Raw genomic sequence first — 15,038 nt, forward strand, 5'->3', positions numbered from 1 at the left:
GTCTCCGTTTTTGAATGAAAACGCAGTAGTGTGGACGGGGCCTAAAAAAAGCCTACTGCTTATATACATTTTGAAGCTCTTCCAGGTTTTTGGGATTGCGCACACAGACCATGTGACTAGTCACATGTCTATCACTGAAAACTGTGACCCACTATGGATTTGATCACTGGATTTACAGAAATCATTTAACTTTTAACAATGTTTTCTCAACATTGCAATATTGCATAGCTGATTGAGACACACCCTAATAATAACAGGGAACACTGGCAAACAGGAATTGAATTAAAATGAAACCAAAACGGACCGAGGCCGTTACAACTTGCTACTTCTAGGGGGATTTTAAGATGTTCATTGAAGTGTTGTAAATACACTGTTGTCAACTGGAATATAGTGCACGAGTCATTCATCTATGATTAAGTGGTGCTTTTATTGAATTTTAAATCCTCTTTCATAATAATTGAATGTAAATCAGAACATTTCTCCTTTTGTTTTGCGCAGAATGAATGTCATTCATAAGGGTTTTGGAACCACATGCGGGTGAGTAAACAATGCCTTTTTTTCATTTTTGGTAAACTATAACTTAATTCAAATCTGGTGCCAAGTTTCTGGTAGTTGTTTGCAGATAAACTAGCTTTTTTTGGTTGGAAATGAGAGATTTTTCATTCTAGAGATAAGCAAATATAGACTTATCCACAGGCTGGATTCATTTTCCAGGATTTCAGACAAAAGTTCAAAATGAAACGGATGAGGGGTCTTTATCTTGTTTGAACTGCATATACGAAATTGATTGATTTCACTTCGCTAAGCATGTGCAATTTCCAAGTACTGTACTTCAAACGCCCCAAATCTGACTTTCTTTTCGGTAGTACAATAAGTAAGACTTTGAACAACAGCACTATTGGATGGCTTGATCCATCCTGATTATTTTTTTCTCTACATGAAAAGCTTCATGTCAGTCTCTTGAATTGTGTTTTAAATACCGTTCCTTCTCTTAGAAGGTATTTTATCTGCATAATTTGAATTGCTCTCAGCTTCATTCAAGGATTCATCACACACATAATGAATGTAAGAATTTGAATAGTAAAAACACAATTATGAATAAATTTGTAATAAATAATAGTCAAGAAATCAATCATGTCTTCGACATAATACTCTGTGTTCACAAAAACACTGTAGAATGAAATGCAGGTTTTCCAGATTTTAAGGCTGTAGCCGCTTTGAAAAGAATAAAGATGTGTATGTCTAGGGATAAGAAAAGGATAGATCCCATAGTGCACTCCTTAAAGGGGTAGTCCTGTCATCAACCTATTGACCCTCATGTTGTTCCAAACCTGTAAGACTTTTTCATCTTCAAAACACAAGTGAAGATATTTTTAATGAAACTGAACCATTTTTGTTTCGAAAGACGAATGAAAGTCTTACGAGTTCGGATTTTGGGTTTGGAGCATGATGGTGAGTAAATAAGGACCGAAGTTAGGTAAATTAACCCTATAGGTCAGTCAGACATCCGAAAGAACCTTTTATCCAATATTGATTGCTCATTTATCGATTTACATTTTTATGTAATTATTTTTATAGGAGTATTTATGTTTGATTTTTTTTTTTGTGTGTCAGTGTTTTCTGAATGATCAAAAATCTTTGGGAAGTAGGTCTATTTAACAGTATTATCATTTCAAAAGTGGATGATGTGTTTGCTTTGCATCAGTTGTCCAGTAGGGGAAGACATTTTGCATGAAATATATTGACATCTAACTGTGAGTATATAGAAATCGAACCAGGAGTCAGTGCGCTGCAGGCTGAGGTAGTTGGTTGTATGGTTTTGCATCATAATCAGCCTGGAGTTAACTGTACAACCTTCTAGCTTTCCCTGCGGTGTCACCATTACGTCGAGGTGAGTATGAATGACCATCAGATGCATATAGACAAGCATTTCAGTCGTTTTTGCCTTAAAATTGAGCTGCAACATATGGTGTGAATCCGCACAGCACTTTCTTTGTTGTTGTTTTTGTAGTTTCAGTGTTTGTTGCGCTCATTAACAGGCTGTTAGTCACCCCTACCTCCCATATGGACAGTCTGGGTGAGTGCCCAAATGCCCCCATCCACAAGAGGGCTCCAACAAATCCATGAAGTCTAGTAAATTCCTAATTAAAAACAACACGGTGGAGATAACAGATTGACATGAGAAAATATACAAGAGGTTAAATGTGTTTTGTGTACCTAATAGGGTTGTTCAACCTGTAGCTCAAACAGTAGCCTATTTCACCGCAGCCGTCATTTTGAAATGGCTCCGGTGGAAAGAAAACCGGAAGTGTCGCTTTAAATCACAGGAGAGTCGTGAATGCGATGGCATATTGTTGTGTTTAATGTAGAAATTTGTTATTCTAAAAATGTACATACATTTCTTTCATAGTTTAGACTATATACAGTGAAATATATACATTTTTTCTGAATATATATTCAGAACATAAAAAAAAGCAGGAACAAACTATATACATCTGTACTTCCATGATTGTTCCCACCGGAGTCTCGCTTTTGATTTCAAAATGGTATCTGCATGAAATCTGCGTATAGAGGATGATGTTGCTATCAATGCGAAGCATTGGTTTCAATTCCCAGGGAATGCATGAACTTATAAAATATTGAATGCAATTTAAGTCACTTTGATTAAATCCTCCCCACGCCCCAAAACCAGTCGTCTGTGGATGAGAATTGAAATGAGGACTGATGGGACGTTGTCCTGCTCCATTTTACAAATGCCCAGTGAAAGGAGAATTTTAGAATGACGGGACACTCATATATATGAGACTTTATTCAACAGGAAGAACATTTCAGTTTCGGTTTTCAATCCGATCAAGAGTTTACATCGTCTCTCGATTTTAATGTTTTTATGAAATATCTGTAACGTCTGCATGATCACATCACTGTATTATTTACTGCCATGTGAGCCACAAATTAAAACTTGGCGAGCTGTGCCTCATTCTCACGGCCCTCGGCCTCGTCCTGCTTGACACGCAAACCCTTTAAGTTATATTAAGTGTTTTAATAAAACATTCTAATTAGCCCAGAATTTTTCTATCATTATTTATATTTCTAAAAAAAAAACAGGGAGGATAATATAATATTAAATTATATAGCAATTGATTATAAAACGTTTACTTTCTTATCTTTTCAATCGAGAGAAATATGTGGATAAATGTTGGTAAAGCATCTCGCTTTTTTATTTGATCACAAGCTGTACTGTAGATAAGCACACAATAGCTGACTAAACTGGAAGAGGAGAAAGTATTTTGTCATTGAAAAAATGACTCAATTCGCACAGGTATTTATGGTTTAAAAAAAAAGAGAATTAGCACTGCTGCGGCTCTCATTCTTCTCATTTTTCCTCAATACTGAAAGTATTTTAGACAAAACCAGGCAGCACTTCATTATCCATTTTCCATTACCCATAATCTTCAGATTAGCTCATTTTAGTGTGAATTCAGGTGCAAACTGCTGTTCTTTTCTTCTCAAGCACATACATTATAATAATAGCAGGAAATTAGCATTGGTTTTAAGTTGTGTGGTCAGTGTGTGTTTGCAATTAGCTCCTCAATCATCTCTCTAGCACTCTTCTGAATGAGAACAGTCTCCTCCTCCTCTGTCTGGCCGCTCACACGGTCTGCCAGGATCCGCATTGCGTTGCCCTTCTCCTCTAAGAGATAAAAAGAGCACATATCAGCAATCTGTGCCTGTCGTTGTTCTTTTCCAGACACGTAAACACACACCCAGCTCCACATTACGAGAAACAGAGGAATCACACTCAGGAGAGACTGGGTCGAGACTGACTCGAGAACAAAGAAACGGCCCTGTGTACGGCACAAAATGAAAGCCCAACTTTTATTTGATGGAAGATTCCAGATTTTTCAAATGTTTGATCATATAGTGAGAATTATTTGAGTGGCGCATTTGATGGTATGCTAGAACAGGTGTTTCAAAGGATGTTTTTTTCTAAATAACTCGCATCATAATGCAAGCTAATATTTATCCATTTTTAGAAGCGCATCATGCTTTCTGTCATAATCACCTGATTCTTCCTCACTTTATTTTCCCCAAACACTTCTGTCTCTGGTGTTTTGGCTCGTTATCTTTTGATTAATCCATCTAATGGTTTGTTTCCCTTTTCAATATGGCCATGATTATAACTTCTTTGTTTGTTTGTTTATTCGGCTCCCTCATCAGTGTGTGTTTTGTGAATTCACAATGTGCATCATGAATATGTATTGTACACAGGCTGTTGGTATTCAGATCCTTGGAGATTATATACTTGAAACCAGTGGTGACGAATTGACTGGTTAGCATTACTTAGTTAACCCCTACTGGTAGATGTCGTAACTACACCATCTGGGTACAAACAGTATCTTTCCCTATTGCATTCTTTGCCATTAGATATTTTTTCCATTCAAAGTGGCTAATTTTGCATATGCGGAAAATTGGAATATTGAATAAAACGCTGGCTAATGAAGCAGCGTTTCCATATCATGTAATCGTTACCACATAGGAAAATAGCGCAAAATATCTAATAAAATGGAAGTTGCTGTAATCGGGGAAGCCACTGTTGTTCTTTTTTCGTAAATAATAAATGAGTTACATCTCAAAGTGTGCAGTTGTAACGCAATAAACCCTGTCATGTTATCTTGCGTTCAGATGCTGGTGTTAGGGAACGCAATCATGTGAGATGTATGTTTCTGGGAGGGACTTAAATCAAATCATTCTGATAATGACTGGCTAAACCAGATATCGTAATTTATTGAGTTTGCATGTTCCTAAGATACGTTAATCATTACCTGTCTCTTCAAGGACTGAGTTTTCCTTATATCTTTGTCTTATGGTATTGGTTGTGTTTCTCAGTGTTCTAAATGTTTGTCATTAAAGGGTAACTAAACCCCTGGTCAGAGCCTGACTCCACCCACTGGCAATATTTGAAAAATGCTGAACAAGTGGGCAGACCCCAGCGGAGATAGAGGGGACGAAATAGATGCTAAAACACTCTATCCTGATCGTTTTCAATACTCACAATTGCAACTCCTGACTCACTAGTGGTTTTGACGAAACAAGATGGTTTTTATATTGCCAAGGGCGTAGCTCGCGTGGTGAGCTGAAACCTGCGTACGTCACGAAGTGCGGAACATCCAATAATAAAATTCAACTGCAGTAGCCACCATTCAACCTAAAGAGGGCAGCACTAAGACGTTTTTACACCATATATTGTAGAAGTAAAACACTTTATACACAAATGTCAAAAAAGTTACTCGAATCAATGACTGGTATTAATAAAGATCCATTCTTACAGATCATTAACTAAAAAAAGTTGGTTTAGGGTTTAGTTACTCTTTAAAGACTGATCTTTTGTGTTATCCGTCGGTATGCGTTTTATTACAGCCATCACGTTACAATCTCGTAAAATAATAATACATTTTACACGGAACAATTCATTTTATTTACTCTTAAAAGTATATCATAGATAAACGTAAATAAAAAGTGATTGGATTAAAAAGTGATTAACACGTTATTATTTTTTATTATTTGCCTTTTAATTTGACGTTTTATTGTTGTTGTTTTTTTGTTGTTGTTTTAAATATTAATTTTCCTTAATTTTTTTTCCCTTTTAATTTAAGAATTTTATGGTTTCATTTGAGTATTTTTATCATTTTTACTTTTATTATTATACATAATAAAAAGACAAATATTTTGTGCAGTCAGATGATTGATGTTACAAATACATTTTTTTGCTTAGAATTTTATGGTTTCATTTGAGTATTTTTATCATTTTTTACTTTTATTATTATACATAATAAAAGGACAAATATTTTGTACAGTCAGATGATTGATGTTACAAATACATTTTTTTTGCTTAATGACCTAGAAATACACACAAATGTGTCTTAAATGTGTGTGTGTGTGTGTGTGTGTGTGTGTGTGTGTGTGTGTATATATATATATATATTAAAACTCAATGTAGGTAATAACTTAATTTTTGTTTCATCATCATTATTGTTTTAAAATAATTTTTTTTAAACATTAAACATTTCCTACTTCTTTCCAGATGTAAATCCCATAGTGTGATCTCAGATTGTGATGCCCCTAGTGTATATTATTTAAAACTAAGTAGGCTATAGGATTATGTAACCTACTACTGTAGCTCATATAAATGTACCATATGACATAGTCTGAATTAAAATGTGTAACCTAACATGCGCAGTTTCCTCAAACAGCCTTAAACGAGTTATTCCAACCTGTCATCAGATCAGATCTTTCTGTCAAAGGAAGGAGTTTAGTATAATGTATAGCCTAATGCAGCATGATGGCTGGTGACACTTTTTATTACTGCAGGGTAATCACCTCAGAAGAGCTTTTGTTGTCTGGGAGAGGAATCTCTCTTTCTCTCCATCTCCCAAATGATCTTTAACTCCCAATTTACCAATCTTTCCCATATTGTCTCATCTGTTCAATTTCACACACAAAGACACCCTTCCAAGCCTTGAGATCAATCACAAGGTGTTATGACTGTTCTTGCGTTCGAGTGCCAGACGTTGCTGTGGGGGGGGAGAAAGAGAGAGAGAGAACGGCAGATATTCTATGGACAAAATGCAGGAGAGTAGGAGAAGAAAGGGGGGGTGTTGGTTAGAGGAAGCGGAGCGAGACGCGGAGGCAGGGACAGTGACGACAGGGAGCAGCACTAGGTCTGAACGTCCATGGCACACGCTGGTTGGGTGCGTTAGTGTTTAGGTGACACTGATTTATGATGCTGGGGGGATTAGACATGGATTCTGTCGGGCGGGAGGAAGGAGTAATGAGAGGAAGGGAGGGAGAAACGGAGAGAAAGGGAAGAGAAGAGGGGACGGCATCAGATAATGGTGGGCTGCTCAAAGCGCACCTATCTCATGATCGCCACGAGTGTCACAGCATCAACGCCACGCTAGGAGACAGAAGGAGAGCGCGGGGGGACCGTGGGGAGATAGAAGTCAAACAGGGATGGAGGAAACTAGTTTATCGTACGGCTCTAAGGAAGCGAACGTCGGATTGCGCTCGGGAGACACTATAGCGGATTTCGTGACAACTCTTTAATGTATAACATACGAGGTGCACCGTGCATGTCCGTGAGCGCGTTTAGCAGTAAATTAGGTTGGGACGACCAGGAGGAGCGAGCTGAAGACTTCTGTGTTCGGCTTTTTAAACGTTTGACGTTGCCTTATAACCCTGCAAACTGTTGTTTTTTCCCCTGCATGCCTTTCCAAATCTGCCTTTTTGTCTGCTGGTTCCCCCTCCACTCTTCTTTGGAAAGAGCCTTAAAACTGGGGCACTACGAGACCGAGACAGACAGAGGAAGAGAGAGCAGCGTTTGCAGTTTTCTGGGAATACGTGCTTTCTATACATCTCAGAACCGCAACGCGCCGGCTACGTCGCCTATATACCGCACAAAGGCCAGCCGGTTTATGATATGCCTCACACCTTTATAGATATATATATGTGGCTTGCGTTCACACCGATGCCTCTGTGTTTGAGGCTTGGCAGAAAAGGAGGGCAGCCAGAGAGAGAGGGCAGAGACAGTTTGCTGGCAGTGCATATCTGTCTTTGGGTTCATTCGGTTCAAGCGTCGTGTTCGGTGTCTGCCACCAGGGGGCCGGACGGGACAAACTGCGCACTCTTTTATGGTGCTGCTGAAGCAGAGATGCTAAGCCTTAATTTGGCAGTTGCTGTCAATTCCTGTGGGTTCAAATGAGTTTAATATGTTAAACCTTGTTTCTGTTTGCCACAGGTCTCAGGACATCCAGCGACGTCACTCGATTCGGAGAAGAAACTGTCATTGTGAGATCGATTCATTTACTTTCGGCAAATCTGATGAAGGTACGTAGGACGGTAATGAAGGGTCCTCATCCAAGATCAATCGTTATTATTAATAACGTTCAAAAGTTCGGGGTTGGTAAGATTGAATCACGTTAGTCTCTTAAACTCACCAAGGCTGCGTTTATTTGATCAAAAATTCTGTAAAAAAGCAAGATTGAGAATATTATTACAAGTTTAAATAGCTGTTTTCTATTTTAAAATGTCATTTATGCTGGATTTTCAGCATGATTAGTCCAGTCTTCAGCGTCACATGATCCTTCAGATTGTAATATGCTGATTTGGTGCTCATGAAACATTTATTATTATCAATGTTGAAAACAGTTATGCTTAATAGTTTTGCGGAAACCGCAATACATTTTATACAAAGGATAGATATAACAAACATATATATTTCAGTATATCATAAGGTGAGGTAAATGATACTTTTTTTAATAAAAATAATAAAAAGCTGTGTCATAAATCCGTGGTCTTAATTTTTCTGTATATCTACTTGAATGTACAATGAAATCATGCAATTTGTGGGAAAAACTTTCTTTTAAACTTTAAGTGACGCTGCATTCAAACAAACCCAGAGCGGGAAATTTTCCCCTCACTTTTGAGTTCATCTGAATACTAGTGTATGTCTGTGTCCCTGAGACCCTTAACCTGTGATGTCTTAAAGGTCACAGGTGAGGTCCTTGGGAACACAGCTGTATATGATGTCAACACGACACATGATCCGTCTGCAACATCTGGAGATCTTTGATGGACACATTACCCTAGGTAACTTCTAATGAATTCATAGATTCATCGGGTGACCTTCAGATTCCCCTGAACACGTCTCGTGTCGTGACTGACGTTACCACAAGCACGCCATTAGCACGACTGTTTGACTGTGATTTTAAAGTCGCTATGCCACTTCTACTCCGCATTACCTGAAACTGCTCCACAGATTTCCAGACAGCAGTGACATCAGCTTCAGACCACGTTGACGCAGCTGTCGGGGACGGTACCGATTGGCTGACTTTGTGCCCTGACCACTCGGAGCGACCAATCCAAATCCAGCCTAGGTTCACGACCCCTATACATTTCTCCTGAGGCTTCGATGTGGATCTGTTCCATGAAACCATTTTACGGGCTAGCCTGCCATCTTGTGCTCATTATTGCCAAACGCTTTGGTGATGGATGTTGCCCCGGAGCAGCTCGTACGAGACGTGGTGTTTTACTGCACTGAAGATGATTGTATTTTACAGCGCGAGACAGAGTGAACATAAAGAGAGTGTGTGTGCGTTGTTTTTTTTTTTTTTTTCAATTAGATATAGTACGATACTATCTAGGCTGTATGATTCGAGTGTTGTTGTGTTTCACATGGAGCGTAGTTCTGATTCAGATATTTTTTATGCGTCTTTGATGATCTTTCATTGGTTCTGCACTGTGCAGCCTGCAAATAAACCATTAAATCTGATGTGAAATCAAAGCAAACCTGTATACACAGTATATAAACCGTATTACATAAACTGCGTCACATTTTCTCCCAACCATATGTTCATGTCTTTTGTTCTATCAGTGCCTCAAACCATGAAACCAAACAGTTATGATTAACAGACTCTCTCCAAAAAGTCCCTTTGGATCCGAGTAGGCAAAGAGAAACAGTCCTGCTCCTTTCTGCTTGTGTTTTGAGACATCAGATACGGAACATCAACTTTCACCATCTGGTTTGTAGTGTGTTTGACAGCCACACCAGAAATCTGTTTCACAAGGATGCGAACGAACTGATGAGATTGAGCATTGAGCATCAGCAGGTGGTCTCTTAATGTTACGTTTCAGACAAACACATGCAGGGTACCAAATAACCCTTTTTTTTTTACTATAGCATAGTTTCATTATCATTATGAAAGACCCTCGCCATTATCAAGCATGAACTGTTGTGAGTATTTGTCTATATTTTGAGGAAAGCATTGTTCCTTACCAAATGTCTTGTTTTAATATACGAGGCAGAGAAAATATGCAATTTTGCATAGTGTTTGGGAAGATGGGAACATAAAATGCAGAAGAAATCATTAGAAGTGAGATGAGGGCCATCAATGCTTATGTTCTTCGTTTCCATGAAGGGCCTGAAGGAGGTTTCCCAGCCTTTGATAATGAGGGATCTCACCATGCATAATGGGGAACTTCAGCACCCATCAGAGACTATTTTCACATCTTGACAATCATTTTCTAGTGCTTTTCTACACTGCGAGGAGTCACTCTCTGGAAACATTCACTGTCCTCATCACAGTATTTGATAGAATATCAGCCCCATTCATCACCATACATTTTAATGGATAATGAAGTGCTGTGCAAATCAGTAAATACAATCGAAATTGTCTCTCACTTTGTCTTGAACCCTGATACGCTGTAATATTTGCTTCCTTTAAAAAAATAATGATTTGATCTTCCTGGTATCACATTTAAGACAGTGTCATTAAAAAAGGCACTGACAGCATAGTTCAAATGGAGGTAAATGTTTTTATTAATATTCCATTCATTTATTCTTAGATAGGCCTTTCTTTACAAAAAAAGAAGTTTAATTCAAGTTATCATTAAACGTTTTTGTCACGTAAACTTAAAAGCTCACTTTGTGGTAAGTATTGTGTATGATTTCAATACTTCCTGGCACTAACCTTTTCAGTTTTTGAAAGTATATTTGGCTTATTGGATATTAGTTTATGGATATTTTTATTGAACACACTAAATTCAGTGCATACTTAAAGTGAAATATATATATATACAAAGAATAATATTAAGTTCACTTAAAGAAATCCTGTATCCTTGCAGTAAATGTATTATTAAACTATATTTTACAGAAAGTATTCTTTAAAGTGTGCTTTCATAAACAGAAATGGGTTTGAAGCATATTACTATATTGACTCTGCTTAATTAAGTTTACTTAAAGTCCCTGTGAAATCAAAATTTAACCTATTTACTTTCTTAGCGCATATTACTAGTCTTGTGGTGAACAATTAATCCGTGCAAGTAAATATATATTACAAATTTTTTTTTTTACCTTGGTACAGTGGTTAAAGTGGGATTTGTCAGGTGGGGGAACCCTCAATTTTTGTGAAGGTGCAACAGAGAAAAATGGCTCACCGTGGGACAACATATTGAGTATCGTGGTATAGCAATACTTTTTGGGTGTCGCTGTGACACCAAGTAGCCACTTAGTTACTTGATATTTTAATGGTTTAATTTGGCCCATCTACACTGATTTAATGACAATACTATGTTAAAATTGCTTAACACTGGGACAAAAAGAAAATTTTGATTTCTCTGACCAAATTATGTGCAATTTAAGACTTTTGAAGGCCAAAAAAAAGAGGATAATAAAAGCTTTAAAACCATGTCAGAGGGCATTTGATTATTTTGTCAATAGCCTGCTCTCTTCTCATCTTCATCTTTCTTTTTCTCAGTCTCCTTATCCTGCCCTATTTCTTCCCCTCCTAAACCCCCTGAATTTTGACTGATAGTCATTCACTTTCGTCTGTGTCAGTGAAGTAAATAGGCTTAATTGATAATTATATGTTTTATGAATCATTATCTTAAACAAGTTAATGTACTCAAGGCTACCAGGTCAGTATTGCCACCTTCTACAAGCTTTGGAATTTAAAAAGTAATTTTAAATAATACAAATTATAGGCTACGTTTTACGCAGTTGGTGGAATTGGCAGACGTTCCCTCATGTGCTGTTCTTGAAACTCTTCTTGAAACTCTTCTTGAAACTCTGGATTCTAATAGAGGGCCATGAGACTTAGACCTGAGTGCAAAAATGGAGGCTCTAGCCCCTTCCAGAGCTGAGATATCGAAACTCAAAAATTCGGCCCGAAAAAAAAAACGACAGTGGTACCCCTTACGTTTTTTTTTGGGGCGAAAAATTAAGTTTCTCCAATCTTCCCAAAACTCTGGATTCTGATAGAGGGCCATGAGACTTAGACCTGAGTGCAAAAATGGAGGCTCTAGCCCCTTCCAGAGCTGAGATATCGAAACTCAAAAATTCGGCCTGAAAAAAAAACGACAGTGGTACCCCTTATGTTTTTTTTTTTGGGCGAAAAATTAAGTTTCTCCAATCTTCCCAAAACTCTGGATTCTGATAGAGGGCCATGAGCCTTAGACCTGAGTGCAAAAATGGAGGCTCTAGCCCCTTCCAGAGCTGAGATATCGAAACTCAAAAATTCGGCCCAAAAAAAACCCGACAGTGGTACCCCTTACTTTTTTTTTTTGGGCGAAAAATTAAGTTTCTCCAATGTTCCCAAAACTCTGGATTCTGATAGAGGGCCATGAGACTTAGACCTGAGTGCAAAAATGGAGGCTCTAGCCCCTTCCAGAGCTGAGATATCGAAACTCAAAAATTCGGCCCGAAAAAAAAAACGACAGTGGTACCCCGTACGTTTTTTTTTTTTTGGGCGAAAAATTAAGTTTCTCCAATCTTCCCAAAACTCTGGATTCTGATAGAGGGCCATGAGACTTAGACCTGAGTGCAAAAATGGAGGCTCTAGCCCCTTCCAGAGCTGAGATGTCGAAACTCAAAAATTCGGCCCGAAAAAAAAACGACAGTGGTACCCCTTACGTTTTTTTTTTTGGGCGAAAAATTAAGTTTCTCCAATCTTCCCAAAACTCTGGATTCTGATAGAGGGCCATGAGACTTAGACCTGAGTGCAAAAATGGAGGCTCTAGCCCCTTTCAGAGCTGAGATATCGAAACTCAAAAATTCGGCCCGAAAAAAAAACGACAGTGGTACCCCTTACGTTTTTTTTTTTGGGCGAAAAATTAAGTTTCTCTAATCTTCCCAAAACTCTGGATTCTGATAGAGGGCCATGAGACTTAGACCTGAGTGCAAAAATGGAGGCTCTAGCCCCTTCCAGAGCTGAGATATCGAAACTCAAAAATTCGGCCCGAAAAAAAAACGACAGTGGTACCCCTTACGTTTTTTTTTTTGGGCGAAAAATTAAGTTTCTCCAATCTTCCCAAAACTCTGGATTCTGATAGAGGGCCATGAGCCTTAGACCTGAGTGTAAAAATGGAGGCTCTAGCCCCTTCTAGAGCTGAGATATCGAAACTCAAAAATTCGGCCCGAAAAAAAAAAACGACAGTGGTACCCCTTACGTTTTTTTTTTTGGGGCGAAAAATTAAGTTTCTCCAATCTTCCCAAAACTCTGGATTCTGATAGAGGGCCATGAGACTTAGACCTGAGTGCAAAAATGGAGGCTCTAGCCCCTTCCAGAGCTGAGATGTCGAAACTCAAAAATTCGGCCCGAAAAAAAAACGACAGTGGTACCCCTTAAGTTGTTTTTTTTGGGCGAAAAATTAAGTTTCTCCAATCTTCCCAAAACTCTGGATTCTGATAGAGGGCCATGAGACTTAGACCTGAGTGCAAAAATGGAGGCTCTAGCCCCTTCCAGAGCTGAGATATCGAAACTCAAAAATTCGGTCCGAAAAAAAAACGACAGTGGTACCCCTTACGTTTTTTTTTTTCGGGCGAAAAATTAAGTTTCTCCAATCTTCCCAAAACTCTGGATTCTGATAGAGGGCCATGAGCCTTAGACCTGAGTGCAAAAATGGAGGCTCTAGCCCCTTCCAGAGCTGAGATATCGAAACTCAAAAATTCGGCCCAAAAAAAAAAACGACAGTGGTACCCCTTACGTTTTTTTTTTTTGGGCGAAAAATTAAGTTTCTCCAATCTTCCCAAAACTCTGGATTCTGATAGAGGGCCATGAGACTTAGACCTGAGTGCAAAAATGGAGGCTCTAGCCCCTTCCAGAGCTGAGACATCGAAACTCAAAAATTCGGCCCGAAAAAAAAACGACAGTGGTACCCCTTATGTTTTTTTTTTTGGGCGAAAAATTAAGTTTCTCCAATCTTCCCAAAACTCTGGATTCTGATAGAGGGCCATGAGACTTAGACCTGAGTGCAAAAATGGAGGCTCTAACCCCTTCCAGAGCTGAGATGTCGAAACTCAAAAATTCGGCCTGAAAAAAAAAAAACGACAGTGGTACCCCTTACGTTTTTTTTTTTTTTGGGAGAAAAATTAAGTTTCTCCAATCTTCCCAAAACTCTGGATTCTGATAGAGGGCCATGAGACTTAGACCTGAGTGCAAAAATGGAGGCTCTAGCCCCTTCCAGAGCTGAGATATCGAAACTCAAAAATTTGGCCCGAAAAAAAACGACAGTGGTACCCCTTACGTTTTTTTTTTGGGCGAAAAATTAAGTTTCTCCAATCTTCCCAAAACTCTTGATTCTGATAGAGGGCCATGAGACTTAGACCTGAGTGCAAAAATGGAGGCTCTAGCCCCTTCCAGAGCTGAGATATCGAAACTCAAAAATTCGGCCCGAAAAAAAACCGACAGTGGTACCCCTTATGTTTTTTTTTTTTTGGGCGAAAAATTAAATTTCTCCAATCTTCCCAAAACTCTGGATTCTAAAAGAGGGCCATGAGCCTTAGACCTGAGTGTAAAAATGGAGGCTCTAGCCCCTTCCAGAGCTGAGATATCGAAACTCAAAAATTCGGCCCAAAAAAAAAAACGACAGTGGTACCCCTTACGTTTTTTTTTTTGGGCGAAAAATTAAGTTTCTCCAATCTTCCCAAAACTCTGGATTCTGATAGAGGGCCATGAGACTTAGACCTGAGTGCAAAAATGGAGGCTCTAGCCCCTTCCAGAGCTGAGATATCGAAACTCAAAAATTCGGCCCAAAAAAAAAAACGACAGTGGTACCCCTTACGTTTTTTTTTTTTGGGCGAAAAATTAAGTTTCTCCAATCTTCCCAAAACTCTGGATTCTGATAGAGGGCCATGAGCCTTAGACCTGAGTGTAAAAATGGAGGCTCTAGCCCCTTCCAGAGCTGAGATATCGAAACTCAAAAATTCGGCCCAAAAAAAAAAACGACAGTGGTACCCCTTACGTTTTTTTTTTTGGGCGAAAAATTAAGTTTCTCCAATCTTCCCAAAACTCTGGATTCTGATAGAGGGCCATGAGACTTAGACCTGAGTGCAAAAATGGAGGCTCTAGCCCCTTCCAGAGCTGAGATATCGAAACTCAAAAATTCGGCCCAAAAAAAAAAACGACAGTGGTACCCCTTACGTTTTTTTTTTTTGGGCGAAAAATTAAGTTTCTCCAATCTTCCCAAAACTCTGGATTCTGATA

General features: G+C 38.6%; 1 protein-coding gene across 3 annotated transcripts in view; it reads left to right on the top strand.

The window, feature by feature from the left end:
* Positions 1–10,653, top strand: part of LOC120483494 (uncharacterized) — a 32,565-nt gene extending 21,912 nt beyond the window's left edge. The window contains exons 4-7 of one of the 3 annotated variants that reach the window (XR_016147373.1): positions 499–537; positions 7,796–7,884; positions 8,546–8,646; positions 8,816–10,653. Coding sequence is in view for 1 of the 3 variants with exons in the window: in XM_089122925.1 (XP_088979051.1) it covers positions 499–537; positions 7,796–7,884; positions 8,816–8,961 (274 nt within the window). In the remaining 2 variants the exon portion in view is untranslated. Of the gene's footprint in view, positions 1–498; positions 538–7,795; positions 7,885–8,545 lie in introns of all 3 variants that reach the window. The other 2 variants (XR_016147372.1, XM_089122925.1) reach the window with 2 other exon arrangements.
* The last annotated feature ends 4,385 nt before the right edge of the window (positions 10,654–15,038 follow it).

Source organism: Pimephales promelas, chromosome 18 (genome assembly GCF_988280905.1).
Source record: "Pimephales promelas chromosome 18, fPimPro1.hap1.1, whole genome shotgun sequence".
Taxonomy (NCBI): Eukaryota; Metazoa; Chordata; class Actinopteri; order Cypriniformes; family Leuciscidae; genus Pimephales; species Pimephales promelas.